This window comes from Lissotriton helveticus, chromosome 7 (assembly GCF_964261635.1).
Source record: "Lissotriton helveticus chromosome 7, aLisHel1.1, whole genome shotgun sequence".
In the NCBI taxonomy this organism is placed as follows: domain Eukaryota; kingdom Metazoa; phylum Chordata; class Amphibia; order Caudata; family Salamandridae; genus Lissotriton; species Lissotriton helveticus.
In genome coordinates this window covers 281948482-281965537 of record NC_136068.1, presented here as the reverse complement: position 1 = coordinate 281965537, position 17056 = coordinate 281948482, and the positions used below count along the sequence as shown (strand labels likewise).

Sequence of the window (17056 nt, the reverse complement as noted above, 5' to 3'; positions counted from 1 at the left end):
GACAGAATTTGTTCAACTTTTCAGAGAAACAAATTTCACTGGTTATAACATATGCCCAGTACGATGGGCGCCTGACCGAGCACAACCTGATCCAAGTAAATGCTGTGTGTAATGACGACAAAGGTGGAAAACTGTTGGTGGAAACAGACATTACCCTGAAGAACCCGCCAGTTATTGTGAAGGTAACAAGAGGAAGATGGGCTATTGGCCGCTACCTATGCATCACACCGTTTTCATGTGTAAGACTCTGCAGTGCCCTAACAATGCTTATCCATTGTGTGTCAACAGTGGTACAGAGTTCACTTGTAGTTACTGCAGAAATCAGACATCCAGATAAAACAATGATGTTGATTATTAGGGTGAGGGACCCCCTCCAGTATCTCATCTACTTATCACCCGAAATGCTATCTTCCACAATCCTCCAGAATCTGGGAAAAGTATGGTACACTCCCTGCTGATTTGCATGAAACAGGCTGATTAAGGGTACATTTCTACGGGTTAGTATGGAACAGACTTGTCAGGAGTACAAAAAAGATGAGACCACTCACCAGAGCCACTCTACTGTGTCCTCACATAGCATCACTAAACGACATTGGAGATCAGTCCAGTGGTGAGAGACTCCACGTTTAAAAACTGTCTTCATGCAATTGCATTTGATCCTTTGGGAAAACCTCCCACAAAACAAGGAGTAGCATAATGACAGCATATCATGTAAGTCCTGATCACTATAGAGCAGTAGTTCTTAACCTTTTGACTTTTGTGGAACCCCAACTTCATCATTACTGTAACCCGTGGCCCACCACTGAATGCTTATTGAGATCCAGGGATCCCCATTGAGTCATTACAGGAAGCCAGGCACTACAGCCTAAGCATTTGAGATGATTCGAACCACAAAGAAATACACACAATTAATGAAAAATGTATTCATCAAGCAAATACATAAATGATGAAATATTTTATGTAATTCACAAACAAATATATAAAAAAAACACAATTTAAATTTTCAACTTAAGGTTGCAGCTTTTCTAAATTTAATTTAGGGCACTCATTGTCCATACTACAATCTGTTTGATGAACCCACACTGCTCCCACAAATCAGTCTGAGGATATTAACATAATTTTAAGCCTCCAATATAAAATTCATTCATGTTCACAAAACATTTTATAATGTTCATGTTTACATTTTGCTTCTTTATTTTTATACACTTGATTCATCTATTAATATTATTTAATTTTCTAACCAGTTACAGACCCCATGAGTAGGCTTCGCGGCCCCCCCCATGTGTCCCTGGACCACTGGTTAAGACCTGCTGCTATAGAGTATACCAGGTCCTGCTGCTTAAACTAAATTGCAACATGCAGAAGTACAGATGCTCCATTCTAAGGCTCGTAATTTGAGTTTTGGAGTAAAATCCAATCCCTATGCAAATAGGAGTTTGTGCAGAAATTGGCGTACCTGGTTGTGCTGAATATCACACCCTTGCTGTTTTATGCATGACAGATATTGCCAGCAAAAACTTGCTCACAGTTTTTGGGAAATAATATCCGATTAAAAGACAAAAGTTTCGAAATTCATAGCAGTATATAACACGTTTGCATGTTATGCCTCATTTTTATCAGGAACATAATAAGTGTTATTTCCACACCTCTTAAAAATTCTGAAGTATTGGTAATGCCCAGGGGAGGTAAGGCCCTTTATTTTCCGCACAACTGAGAATCAGGTCTTTGTATTAGCCTACAAAAGGGCCCATCACTCCCTTGGGCATTTACCCATATGTTTAGGGAGAACATGACTACATGATGTATACATTGTGTCTTGTGAACCTCGGTAGTGAGTAGCATATATTCCACTAAGTGACCTGGCACTCTTGGGGTGTGAAATCTTATCTATTTTATAAAATTGTTTCTTAAGTGCTGTTCTTCCTCAGAACCACTTTTGCATTTCTGTGAACGTATAGTCCAGTGTTTTGATGTCATAGTGTACATTCTAGAGTTGCAATTAAAAATAGTACTTGGCGCACAGCCCTTAAAAAATCTTTTGGCGAAGCAATTGTAAACAGTTATTTTGAGTTCCCTCACCAAACAAATTTCGGATAAAAAAGGCCAATGGTGTCTTTTCAGTGTACATTTTCACACGAAAGACTAACCATTATTCTGCAGTGAACAGTAGCAGCTCCTTGAGGGAGTGATGTCGGGCAGTGACGCAGGGCGGGGGAGGGGCAGGGTGGGGGGTATTAAAGTCAATAAATAAAATTTTTTTGTTAATAATCCAGACTTTACTACCCCCCACCCTGCCCCTCGCCGGCTGGGCGTCACCTCCGGGCAGCACTCCCTCCAGGAGCCGCTACTGGCAGTGAAACATACCCCAAAGTCTTGGAATTGCACATACAGAACTTAATAGACCTGTTCTCAACTTCAGGAAGTTCCCGTAATGTCATTAAGTGAAGAGATTGATCTAATGTATCATCAGACTCGCATTAATTTGAAATTGTCCTCAAATGAACAATGATTTGCTTTCTGCAATTAACATGAAACAAGGAAGACAATACACATAATGGGGCTCATTTTCAATGATTTGGCCTAGGGCAGCGCCTCATGTCTATTGGCTGCTCTGCCCTATGCCAAATCTAAAGGGCAGGGATGCACAGTATTTACAAGATACGGTGTATTCCTGTCCTTCCTGCCAGTGCACAATATTGCGCCTACTGCCAATGCAGGCACCCTTGCACCATGATTCAAGGGAGGCTGTGTTGTTGGCAGAATTGCTTTTGTGCACAATCAATCAATAAATCAATCAAAGCATTTGTATAGCGCACTACTCACCCGGAGGGTCTCAAGGCGCTAGGGGAGGGGGGGTCCGCTACTGCTCGAACAGCCAGGTCTTGAGCTGCTTCCTGAAGGCGAGGTGGTCCTGGGTCAGGCGGAGGTGGGTCGGGAGGGAGTTCCAAGTCTTGGCGGCGAGGTAGGAGAAGGACCTTCCCCCTGTGGTGGCTCTTCGGATGCGGGGGGCGGCGGCGAGGGCGTGGCCGGTCGATCGAAGCTGGCGTTTGGGAGCGTAGAAGTTGAGGCGGTTGTTGAGGTATCCTGGGCCTTGGGACACCTTCCTGAACAAAAACAAGACATGGAGGTGTTTTCCTTTTTCTAAGTGTGCTGCAGAATGCAGCATACAAAGAAAGAGGAGAAAATGAGGAGAAATAAACATAATTCTTCTCGTTACAACTGCCCTGGGGAGGTTTACAGTGTTGAGGCCAAGGTTTACAGATCCTAGTAAATCTGAGAAGGCGTCAAAACCCATCAGTGTTATGTGGAAACACCCACCGCGAAATCCATGAAACACCTCCCTGACAGTGTCAGGCAACACAGTGACTTGTACTGCTTTACCTTACACCATATCCAGGAGGCCATGAAAAGTCACACAAAGTGGCTATGTGTGGCCTCGTAGGTACGAGTCTGCACTCAATTCAGGGCACCAGCACATCGATGAAAAACGACACCTGGGATGCATAACCAGAACATCATTGCATTGCATTTGCACTTTAATCCAGGGTTCTCGTAATGTATAAAGGAAGATCACTAATTATTCTGAGCAAAAGAATTGAAGGACAAACAATAGAAATTATTGTTATAAGAGCGTTTTAATTAAAAAGAACAAAGACAGCGCACTTTAAACCCCAGAACAATGTGAAGGTAGACATTCAAATTAAAAAGTACCTCAGCACAATAGCACTTTAAACATTGGCTCTTGCCCTTTAAGTTTGAGTTTACTGAAAAGCACTCTGTTTGCTGGAGAGTCACAAAAAGGGGCTGTACCAGCAGGGCAAAGGGCTTGTAAAGTTCCCCGATGTTTTTAGACATTCCTCACCATACAGATTAAATAGCCAGGCCGACAGTTTTTCAAAGCAACATGAAACAACATGAATTGGTGTGAATTGCGACCAAGTTGGCAATAAATGTTGGTGAAATCAGCATGCAAATCTCTAAAAAGCAAAATTAAATGATCATATGAAGTTACAGAACATGTTTGGCTGTCCAGTAAACTATTGAAGGTGAGAAGGTGAGGGCTAGTTGCAGACAGTTGCAAGAAAGAAAAAATTTGAGAGAGAGAGAGAGAAAGAGAGGAGGTGGAAAAGGTTAATATAATTATAGGGTTGTCACTTCAGTTTAGGAGAGACTTAGTTAGTAGGTAAGGCCATTATTTCATGTTAGACCAATAAATTACAACCACCAAGAGGGACTCAATTCTCCCTTCATTTCTGAATAACTGCCAGACTAGCACACATGCATACACCCCAACAGTCCATGTACTGATGCATTCTCACAGCATCCACACTTAACATTCCACATCACGACCTCCTAACCCATTCATACAAAAAGACACACCAAGACATGAAAATAACTTTAGAAGAGCATCCGACTATGTGGGGTTGAGAGGGTGAACAGATGTAATGAGAGTGGTGTATAGATTGAACAGAAGAGATACGATGAATGGACTCAAGATGTAGGTTGAAGGCACCTAGTACAAATATGTGAGGTCCTCACATCTCTTTCTGAAGTTTCAGTTCTTTATGACAGTTGTCCTTCCCATGTTTCATTCCTCCCTTCACTCTCTTCGCCTCCTTCTCCAGTGCCCACAGGTCTCTTGTCTCCCCAACGCAACTTGACTTAGACATTCCAAATAGCATGCTTAATATATATCATAAAACCTTGTTTTTCCAGGTTTCTGGGCAGGCTAAGGTGAACCAGCCTCTACAAGTGGAGGTCATATTTACCAATCCTCTTGATAAGGATGTGAGCAAATGCGAGCTGGTGGTGGAAGGCAACGGTTTACTAGAGAAGCAGCTGAAAATAAGGTAACAAAGGTTATTGGTTGCCGTTGTGGTTTGCAAGGTCAATCCTTGAGTCTGAAATGCTGAAGCTTTTGCCGACGTGGTGGGGAGACGGGGCAGATGGTAAATGAAAGAATACATTTATAAAATGCCACTGCTCAGGATTATTGGTTTGGGCAAAGAACACATCAGAATCCAACACACTTTTAAATAATGTAGTCAATTGTTTAACAATTGTGCTTAATCTGCAGTCCGAATCACTTGTTTCGCTTTTTAATCAGGGCAGGACTGGGAACTTAAAACAGTCCTAGCAAAAATTCTAACTTCAGCCCCCATGTGCAGACGTGCTAATGTGTGCTAGAACCAGAGCAACCTTTTAGAGTTGCTGCCGGAATCGTGTAACGTGCACCACCACTTCTGGAGGCCGAAACCGGCCTCCAAGTGTCAAAACCGGCCTCCTGGGGCTCCAGCCTCCCGGGACATTGTCCGCTTGCCCGGCTGGCCAATCCGGTCTTATTTTTAATTTGCCAACCAAAACTTTCACTTGCCAAATCTCACACCACTAACCACAGCAGATTGTGTCTTCTTTCTAATGGAGCTGCTTAGTGGATCGTTCTTCTGCCAAAGTCCTTTGTAATCTGTAGGACAGCAATGCTGCCAGAGGCTGGGTCCGTAATATTTTAATTCTGTGGGGACTTGCACTCATCTAATTCATTAGCCTTTAAGAACCCCGCCATGTGCCTTGCTGTTTGTCAGTGTAGGTGTTCTGACACTGATGTTAGAGGCCTTTGCTGGCAGAATGCCACCAGCACGCCATGTGGTCTCTGGCGCGGAACCTGCCCCACTTCACCAACTTTATGTGTGAACAGTGCCTATTTCTGAGATATCAACCATCACACGCTTTGCGCGTGTCTGAGAATAACTCCCAGGGTTTCCTGTCCTGCCTGTAAAGTGGTCTACCACACTCCAAGCTGCACTCCAGTACATTCACCCTGTAGAATTCTGAAGCACACTGCTACCTTGACTGTGCTTCAATTTCTTCTCTTAAAAATGGACCTTGAACTGTATACCTAATGATACAGTTGAAAGACACTGGAGGGGGAAATAGGTCAAAGCAGCTGTGAGAAGTGCATGGTGAAGCATTGGCGGTGAGTGGTATCCTCCATGAAAACATATGAACTGGCAGCATGTTTCTTTAACCCCTTTGCTGCGGGGGCTATTCCACCGCAGCGCTAAGGGGGCGGGGCGGCTGCGCGGCGGCTGCATGCTGGTGACGGAACCGCTCCGTCACCAGCCGCGGTTGAGCTGTGCTCGTGACGGAGCGGTTCCCTCACGGCCCGCCCGCTCAATAGAACGCGCCGCGCAGGCGCGCAGAGCGGGCTGTGACGGAACCGCTCCATCATCAGCACAACGCGACCGCAGCTGATGACGGAGTGGTTCCGTCACTAGCAGGGGAGGGGTTAAATTACGGTAGCAGGAAAAGAACAACATTTTGGGATCAGATTTACGAAAAGAAAATAGGGCAGCTAAGTGCAGCAACCAATGCACTGCATTGCGCTAGGCACGAGAGAGCAGTGCAGAGCCATGTTTGCTTTAAGTGGCCTGCTGCTTCTCTCTTTCTCTGTGCTGGTGCTGTTTAAGGCTGCCGCAGACCACACACTTTTTAAACAAAATGCAAAGGTGTGTGCCTTCTACCTGGATGGGCATCCTTATAGTACAAAATCCTATGCCTAGACTTTCTACATATTGGGGCCATATTTATGTACAGGTTGCATCTTTTTGCATCATGCAATGGGTGTGCATGTGCAACGCAACCCTAAAATGCAATTTATCAAGCCAGGTAGGGCCACGCAACTCAGTTGCTTGATAAATCCAGACTAGCGCAAATGGCTATGTAGTGTTACTCTGCCCCAGGGAGGCGCTCAATGGGTGGTACGTTGATGTTCCCACGCAACACCCATTGGTTTTGATGCCAGATTTAACATTACTGGTAGATCTGGGAATGTGCCAAAATGCTATGCCTTCCCAGGGCAGGCATAACGAAGAGAAAAATCTTTATTTCTCCTCGTGTTTCCTCTTTCTATGTGTGTTGCAGAATGCAACTCAAAATGAAAGAGGACAATATCTCAGGGGATTGCTTTTGCATGGGAAGGTGTCCCTTCCTGCACAAAAACAATACTGCATTCAATGCACACAGCCTCGCACCATGCACATCATGAGCCAGCACTGGCAAAAGGCGGGAATGTACTGTTTAGTGTTATACAGTGCATTCCTGCACTTTCCCTGTCATGCAGCACAGCAAGGTGACTGAAAAAAACATAGGTTTGACACCAGTTATAGTTAGCTGGAAATTTTACTGACATAAAACCATTGAAATTCCCACGTTATAGTTAGTTGGACTCACTATAACTTGCGCGTTTCGGTCTCTGCTGAGACCTTGCTCACGAGACTGACGTGAGCAAGGTCTCAGCATAGACCGAAACACGTAGAGTTGCTGCTGGCTGAGCTGTAATGAATTATGATTAAAGAAAAATGAACTACGAACTGGGTGTCAATCGCTTGGAAGGTTTTTCTGGAGTGTGCGAGCAAATCCCTGCGGGGAAAAGGAATACAGATTGGCAGAGCGCTCGCCAGCTGGAAGTGGGCCGCTGGAGAAAGGGATATATAAATATATATATATATATATCGAGGAAAATGATGAAGCCAAACAAGGGAACTAACACACCCAGCATGCACCTTTCTGACTTTTTTCAACTATCATGAGGAAGTGAATATAAATGAAACGCGTTGGATGTTGTGAGTCAGGTGTTGGTAATTAACTCCGCTTTTGCACACCCACACCAATAAAGAGCTGTGGGGAAAAGCTGGTTGGTTCTCGTTGGCCGCACATTGTGTGGACAATCCCCAAAGGAGCTGGAGATATTTATTTATTTATTTATTTTTGTATTTGTATAGCGCCTGATTCAATTCCCGAAGGGATATCTCTGCGCTAGTGCATCTACTGATAGGTTTTGCGGTATGTTAGTTATGGCTGTGGTAATGGGGGGGCTGTGCCTATGGCATGGTGTAAAGGTAAGTTTTTAGGTTTTTTCTAAAAGATTCAAGGCTGGTGATTTGTCTCAGCCCTGGTGGTAGGGAGTCCCAGAGGGCAGGGCCCTTATATGAGAGGGACCTTCCTCCTTGTCTGGCTTTTCTGAACTTTGGAACCCGGAGCAGATGATGACTGCTGGATCGTAGCGTGCGTCCGGGAATGTATGGAATTAATTTTTCCTCTAAATATCTGGGACCGTAGCCAAGCAGGCATTTATGTATGGTGACACATATCTTGAATTTTATACGCTGCTTTACTGGTAACCAATGAAGTTGGTGAAGAAGGGGGCGGGAGGGAGTTCGGGGGGGGGGCATTGAGGACCAGCCTTGCTGCAGTGTTTTGTACTATTTGCAATTTCTTCAGTTGTTCCTCGTTGGCTGATATATAGAGGCCATTGCAATAGTCCATCCTACTTATTATTAGGGTCTGAACAAGCGTTTTCCTGTGGTTGTCTGGTAAAAATGGGAAAACACGTCGGAGCAGCCCAACCACACGGAAACATGTCCCTGTGACTTGGGTGGTGTGTTCCTTAAGTAGGAGAGCCTGATCCTGACGGATGCCCATATTTTTTACTATTTGTTTCGGGATAGGGACAGGTCCCAACTCTAAGGGCCACCAGTCAGGGGACCACGTTGGAGTTGCACCTCCAAACAACATGACCTCAGTTTTGGATACATTGCACTGTAGGTAGTTTTGTGCCATCCAATGTGCCACTGCTCTCATTCCGTCTGCGAATGATTTTTGGACTGCAGGTGTGAGAGTGTGGAAAGGGAACAAAAGCTGTGTGTCATCAGCGTATGATACTGGGGTGAAGCCATATGATCTTACAATGTTTGCCAAGGGGGCCACATACACGTTAAAGAGCGTGGGGCTTAGGCATGAGCCCTGTGGCACTCCCTTGGTAAGCTCCCTAAAGATGGAAGAATGGGAGCCTAGCTTGACCCCTTGTGATCGTCCTGATAGACAGCTCTCCAGCCATGACATAGCCACCCCTCCTATGCCCATATCTCTCAGTCGGCCGAGCAAGAGCTCATGTGACACCGTGTCGAAGGCAGCGGATAGATCTAACAGCACCAGAATCATTGAGCCTCCTTCATCAAGTGACATCCTGATGTTGTCGGTCACTGAGAGGAGGGCTGATTCGGTGCTGTGATTCGGCCTGAACCCAGATTGTGAGTGGTCCAGGCCCTCCGCTGCCTCGATGTAGTTTGACAGGTGAGTGTTCACATGTTTCTCGGTTAATTTACTGAGGTATGGCAAAAGGGAGATGGGGCGGAGATTAGAGAAGTCTGACCATGGTGTTGCGGCATTCTTACGGATGGGATTGACCACTGCTTTTTTCCACTCTGTTGGTACCTGTCCTACTCTGAGGGAGTGGTTTATGACTGTTTGAATGTGGGTCCTAATAGGGCACTCAGGGGGGCCATCATTTTTGCAGGTATTAAATCATTGGGAGAGCCTGATTTTATATGGCTGGTGAGGGGGGGGGGGGAGGTCTGCAGCCGTTACTGGTGGAAAGGTCAGCAGGAAGGTATTCCTTTGAGTTGATGTAGGGGAGGGAATGATACTATTGGAGTTTTGGTTATTCAGAATTTTTTCATAGATTAAGTTTATTTTGTTTTCGAAGAACAGTGACATTTCGTTACAAAGGGATGGGGAGAAGTCATCAGGGCTAATACAGGCTGTGGGTTTGGTGAATGCTTCCAGAATTTTATATAGCTCTTTGGAAGAGTTGCCTGCGTCTGCGAGTTGTTGGGCAAGGCTATTCTTTCGGGCCTTTTTTATATTTTTATAATAGTTTGTCTGTCCTTCGTAATGTGCCTTCCTGTTCTCTTCTGTCCGTGTCTTTCTCCATTTTTTTCTGTCCTCCTACATCTCTGTTTCTCAGCTCTTAGTGCCTCGGTGTACCACTTTTCCTGTTTATTTATAGGAAATTGTTTGTGTAACTTCATGGGGGCAAGTTTGTCTATTGCCTCGATTAGGGATTTGTTGAATTTGGCTAATGCGTCCTCCATGCTATCCTCATCTGTGAGATTGGGTATTTCCCAAACCCTTTGCAGTCCTTCCACAGTTAGCTTATGCCACTTACGACGCCATGTTGGAGGGAGGGTTTTTTTGTGGGGACGTATTTTAACTGAGGGTAGACGAAATTCCACCAAGTAGTGGTCAGTCCAGTCAAGCTGGATAGCAGTTTCGCAATGAATTTTGGCACCGTTAGTAAATAGCAGATCAATGGAGTGTCCCCCTTCATGAGTGGGTCCACTATTCTGCAATTCAAGGCCCAAGGTCGATAAGTCTGCCAGCAGAGTTTTTGTTTCTGGAAGTTCAGGAATATCTGCATGAATATTGAAATCTCCTAATAGAAAGAAATCTTCCTTGGCTCTGAAGTGGGGGGCTAGCAGTTCCAGAAGGGTGTTAGTAAAGTCTGAGTGGGAGCCAGGTGGGCGATAGATCAGTGCTCCTTTCTTGGTCACTGTGGTGGAAAGATTTATTCTAAAAATTACAATTTCTATTAGAGGGCAGCATTTTTGCTCTAATATGGTGACCTTTAGGTGTTCTTTGTGGGCGATGGCCAGCCCGCCGCCTGTTTTAATTGGGCGGTCCATATTGAGAAACTTGTAGCCTAGAGGTATCCCTAGTGTGATGGCGGGGGTGGTGTGAGGTTTAAGCCATGTTTCTGTGAAGAAACATAGATCGGGTGACGATGTTTGAAGTAGATCCCATATTTGGAGTTGGTGTTTGGGCATCGAGCGAACATTTAATAAAACACACTTTAAGCCATTTTCCGGCCTATCCGTGCATGTGTCCTGTGTAATGGGGGTAGTGGGATAGGTTGCTTGAAAGTGACAATTGAGGCAGGAGAACGGGCCCTCTAACCATGGCCAGTTCTCGATCATACAACCTGACCGTGGACATGGTCTTAGTCTTAGCAAATCTTGCGTGGAATATCTGTGTAGGCTTTGTAGAAGACTTACTGGTTCCATGGCCCCTGGTCCCACCCTGTCGCGGACGGGCGCAGACGGGCAGCTCTTTGGCTGGTCTTCGGCGTGATTTCGGCTGCGCGCGATCGCTGCGCGCTCAGGAGGGGGCGAGGGTTAAATAGCCCCTGTGAATAGCAACTAGAGCGCTACCCGCTCCAGTGAATCCCGGAAGTGCCAGCAGTGTAAGGCTCTCACCTGTCCGCCCTCCGCACAACGGTAATAATTACCCTGTCGGAACGAGGCGGACAGGAACGAGAGTTGAGCCCCCACTCCTCGCTGTCTCCAGGCAAGAACCTGGCTAGCGGCTGTTTCCCTGCTAGTATGTCAGGTAAGGGAAAGGCAGCGCGGTAATACCTAGCGCATTCGTAATCAACACGTTAAAATATTACACATTAGTAGGTGCTTGTAAATAATCAACACGCACACAGATTATTATCCGTTTCAGTTTTAAAAAGTGCTCAGGCACAAAATGAAGTGAGGAATAAAATGTCCAACAGCTTTACCACATTAAAATGATGTTAGCGCTGTATCAGTGTTAGCAAGCGGATCAGGGACGCTGCCACCGTCTCCTACCGCATTCGAGCTGTGTCTGATGCTCAGCCTAAATAGCCCCTGGGAATAGCAACTAGAGCGCTACCCGCTCCAGTGAATCCCGGAAGTGCCAGCAGTGTAAGGCTCTCACCTGTCCGCCCTCCGCACAACGGTAATAATTACCCTGTCGGAACGAGGCGGACAGGAAGGAGAGTTGAGCCCCCACTCCTCGCTGTCTCCAGGCAAGAACCTGGCTAGCGGCTGTTTCCCTGCTAGTATGTCATATATATATATATATTCACTGAAAAAACCATAGGTTTGACACCAGTTATAGTTAGCTGGAAATTTTACTGACATAAAACCATTGAAATTCCCCCGTTATAGTTAGTTGGACTCACTATAACTTGCACGCCTGGAATGCACTGCTGATGACGTCACATATTACATCACTCATGACATGGTCAGTGACATCACTCATGACATCACTGATGACACCATCCAGTGACTGTGTGTCTTTCTGAAAAATAAATATGTTTTATATATGTATATGTAAAGGTCGATGGAAGAATAAATGTTTAAATAAGTGTTTTTTAAATGCTAATTCCTAACTATAACTGGTGTGAAACCTATGGTTTTTTCAGTGAATTTCATAGGTTTTTTAAATGCTAATTGCTAACTATATAAGGCCTGAAACCTATGTTTTTTTCAGTGAATTTCAAAGGTTTTTTTTAATGCTAATTCCTAACTATATAAGACCTGAAAGCCCACCAGGAATCTCCAGTATGCGCCAGGGGACTGCATTGCAGAGAGGTGTAATGAAGCCACGCCCCTTTTTACACCTCTCTGCAACGCAGCCCCGTGCATGTTTGAAGAGGGGGAACTAATTCCCCTTGCATACTGGGGGCCCCAGGGGGCCAACTAGCCCACCTGGAACCTCCAGTATGCGCCAGGGGGCTGCATTGCAGAGGTGTAATGAGGCTATGCCCCTTGTTACACCTCTCTGCAACGCAGCCCCCTGCCGCGTTTGCAGAGGGGGAACTAATTCCCCTTGCATACTGGGGGTCCCTGGGGGCCAACTAGCCCACCAGGAGCCTCCAGTATGCGCCAGGGGGCTGCATTGCAGAGAGGTGTAATGAGGCCACACCCTTTTTTACACCTCTCTGCAACGCAGCCCCCGTGCATGTTTGAAGAGGGGGAACTAATTCCCCTTGCATACTAGGGGTCCCTGGGGGCCAACTAGCCCACCTGGAACCTCCAGTATGCGCCAGGGGGCTGCATTGCACAGAGGTGTAATGAGGCTATGCCCCTTTTTACACCTCTCTGCAACGCAGGCCACTGGCGCGTTTGCAGAGGGGGGACTAATTCCCCTTGCATACTGGGGTTCCCTGGGTCATATCTGCCCAAACACCGATATTCCGGACGATTGAAAATGACTTTTCTTGAGAAACATTTGGATTTGGATTATCATGTCCTATACTTTGGAATTTTTGAAAGACTGACTTTGAGGATTCTATAAATTACTCAAGTCTGCCCGAATTGTGTGGGTAAAATTGATACCTAGTCCCTTTGAATAAGAATGTACTCACGTCTCATCTAACATTTGGAAGAAATATCTAGTTATATGACAACAGGATACCGACATAACTTGAAGGAAATAAGAACGCCCTGTAGAAGTTCTGTTGTACAGAACGAAACGTTTCGGCTGGCTGTGGTACATAAACTTAAGGAAAATAAAAGCATTTGAATATACACCAAGATTCAGTGCTTCAATAAGGACTCTAAGTGATATGATTTGATTGGACTTATTGTGCAAGTGGTGCTGTGCCAAACTTTGGAATATTCTCCACTACTCTCTACTACTTACTCTCTCCTACTCCACTACTCTCAAATACTCACTCTCTACTACTCATTCTCTACTACTCTACTACTCTCTACTACTCTCTCTCTACTACTCACTCCCTAATACTCACTATCTACTACTCTCTACTACTCACTCTCTACTACTCTCTCTCTACTACTCACTCCCTAATACTCACTCTACTACTCTCTACTACTCACTCTCTACTTCTCACTCTCTACTACTCTCTACTACTCACTCTCTACTACTCTCTCTCTACTACTCACTCTCTACTACTCACTCTACTACTCACTCTCTACTACTCTCTACTACTCACTCTCTACTACTCTCTCTCTCTACTAGTCTCTACTACTCACTCAATACCACTCTCTACTATTCTCTCTCTCACTCTCTACTACTCACTCTCTACTACTCACTCTCTACTACTCACTCTTTACTACTCTCTACTACTCACTCTCTACTGCTCTCTACTACTCACTCTACTACTTACTCTCTACTACTCTCTACTACTCACTCTCTACTACTCACTCTCTACTACTCTCTACTACTCACTCTACTATTCACTCTACTACTCTCTACTACTCACTCTCTGCTCTCTATTACTCACTCTCTACTCTCTACCTCTCTACCTCTCTCTACTTCTCTCTCTACTAGTCTCTACCTCTCTACCGCTACCTCTCTACCTCTACCTCTCTATCTCTACACCTCTACCTCTCTACCTCTCTCTACACGCACACATATACACATATATATATGCATATGCATTAATATATATGTATGTGTATGTATATATATATATATATACATACATATATAAACATATATAATCTGTATATCTATATAAATACAAATATAAATGCATGCGTACATATACATATATGCATACAGATGCATGTTATTTACATGAAAGTTTAAAAAACACTAATAAAAGCAAAGCTAAAAAGCCACCTCATTACAAACAGAATGGCTTTAACTTAAACGAGGGCGAGATCTATTGCATTTTCAATGCTTGTTTACTTTGGTTCCATCAAGAAGGCATTCAGAAGTGTCACACATTTGCCATAAATTCTGAATGTTAGCACTCTATTTGCTCATTAGATCACTGTAGTAAAGCTACTGCTCACCAGGGAAGTCTGCTGCTGGAATTAAGAGTTACCACTTTATTCCCATCACGATGGCTTCAGGTGTGCTATACCTTTGTAATAAGTAGGACTGTTAGCGCTCTAGTTGTTCTTTAGAACACTCTAGGAGGCTGCAGTAGAACACAAAGGAATCAACTGACAGTCTCTGTCCTTGTTGGATGTACATGTTTTACTGAGAATGTCAGACTTCATTCTCACATGACTGAGAAAGATAATGTGAATTTACAGAAAATATGCTTTCAGTTTAGCTTATAGATCCCCTTCCAAACCACTGTGGGAAAATCATGAGATATTAGTTTTCTTTCAAACATGATTCATGATATCACAGCAGAAGTCTTTTTCACATGGTAAAATCACCTTAGAACACACCACAATTCCTAAAATGAGTATGGTACCATCAACAAATAATTTATAATGTAACTAAAGTCCTAAAACCCTCTATTAACTACAATGCTTTTTAATGAGGTGCTATCATGTACATTGGTTCCAAGATGGCTGCCAACACTTCTTGGATGAAGTGCTGACAGCCAATCAGATCAGATGTGTGGTTAGGCTCCGCCCAGATATATATATTTTTTTTAACCTAAATTACTCAAAATCCACTGGAGCACATATCTTGAGACATAGCAAAGGCACATCGGGCTACCAGTCTCTACAATTTTGCCAAGTTTTGTGGAAATCCATTCAGCCGTTCGGGCTAAAAGTGAGTCCAACCGCCCTATGGAAATTAACACGGGGAAAACATGTTTTGGGACCCCCTTTTATCCCGGCCCCCGCTTGACGAATCCCCCCCAAACTTTGCGGGAAGGAGCGGAGCGCAGCGAGGCAAATTGAAGGAAAATTACAGGCAGATTCCTCAACCGGCGCCAAAGTTATTCCCAATAGAATGTTGCGGATTTCCTATAGAAAACAATCCTAACTATAACTAACTACTGGCGACCGCCAGTAGGTAATATATATATATATATATGTAATATATATATATATATATATATATATATATATATATATATATATATATATACATTTTTAATCAGAATAATTTGATTCATTGAACATTATTTTCTATTGGCGGCTATTTTACGTTCCTGCCTCCATTACTTTCAATGGGAGTGTGCTAAAGACCCTGTGAGTGGCTTGTGTGGTTCTTGGCTTACTCCAAGGCTGGGCTACAGTATGCCTATGTCTTATGTTTGACCTTTTGAACTGTAATGAGTTTAGAATTGCAGTTTGTGACTAGCTATGGACTCACTCTTTTGTGGGTGGATGTTTGTATTATCATCTATCCCCCAAAACCCATCTTGAACACCCCCTAAACCCCTCCTATTTTATTGTAAGCAATCCCCTTTGTAAACCCACTTCCCAGGCCCCTGTCACATTTGTTATACAGAAACGTATGTTCACATGTCTGGAGATCTGCAACACTTTGGTAGAACTCTCCTCATAGAAAAGATAGGAGAGGAGTAGGAGGAGACGTCAGCCCATAGGAGAGAAGATGAGGGGGTATATTATCAAGCAGGGCGTGGGTTTTCAGTAGAAGCCCATGTTCACACCAGAACATGGGTTTCTATTGGAATTCACAAGGCCATATTATCAAGCCCATTATCGCCGCTTTAACTGCAGTTTTCCACCGCTAAAACAGGGATAATTTTTAACGCCCTGCTTGATAATATGCCCCGAGGTTTTTTACAACCACAAAGAACTGTCAGCAGTATTTGCTGCATGTATGACCTTTTCAGTGAAGGTCTTTTTTGGCTTCATAGATGGCTTTGCAGTATCCAGCATGCATGTTTGAAGGGTTGGGGCATTTCATGCATTCATATAAGTTTTGCCAGTACTCTTTTTTTGAATGTTGGGTGTGTTTATGAGACAATGAATCCTGCCTGCTTTCAAAGTGTTTGCCCTATTGTGTGAATGCACTTTTAACCACTCTCTGAAATATTTCATTTGTGTGAGTCTGAAGGAGAGATTTGGGTTGGGCTGTCATGTTGAAATTGTTGGGGTTGTTTTCTGCGCTCGATCTGAATGTGTTTGGGGTCCTTTTCACATTAGCAGAAGTTTTAGGTTTTGAACTCTCTTTTTTTGTGTTTCTTGGGTGGGGCTACTACGGTGAATGGTAGGGTTTTGTGGTCATACTTAATAACCATTTTGTAGAAATGTTGTGATATTTGGGCTATGGTGGAGGTTGCTGACGATGACCTTTGGTGTGTGAAATCCTCGTAGGCATGACTTTTATATTTAGACTTTTGCAGAGGTCAAGAAATTGTTTGATCAGGGGATAGAATCATCTCTAAGCCAGAAGCCAATAACTAGTGGGATTAGATTGTTTTTGGATATGATGAGAGTTGTGAGAGCAGTGATGATAAGAGTTGTATGACCTTCTTTGTGTGACTTGCCAGGATATACCATTTTAGTGGAAGTGCTCTATACTGGCTCCTATAATTTCAAAAGAGTTGTCAGGGTTGGAGAAGGCGAATGGCTCTAATATGATTTTGCTGAATTGTGGCTACTCCTTGCCTCTTCCAGGGAGTTTGGTCTAATTTACAAGTTCCACAATGTTGTGACCCTCTGGACCACATAAAATGAAACAGCCATGACAAAAACCCTGAGAGGGCACTGCACAGTGA

The 17056-nt window shown here is 44.1% G+C and overlaps 1 protein-coding gene across 1 annotated transcript in view; it reads left to right on the top strand.

Moving 5' to 3' along the window:
* LOC144768423 (protein-glutamine gamma-glutamyltransferase E-like) overlaps nucleotides 1–17056 on the top strand; it is a 104009-nt gene that overhangs the window by 82080 nt on the left and 4873 nt on the right. Inside the window, exons 11-12 of the mRNA XM_078652066.1 lie at nucleotides 25–239; nucleotides 4717–4850. Coding sequence (XP_078508192.1) covers nucleotides 25–239; nucleotides 4717–4850 — 349 coding nt within the window. The remainder of the gene's footprint in view (nucleotides 1–24; nucleotides 240–4716; nucleotides 4851–17056) is intronic.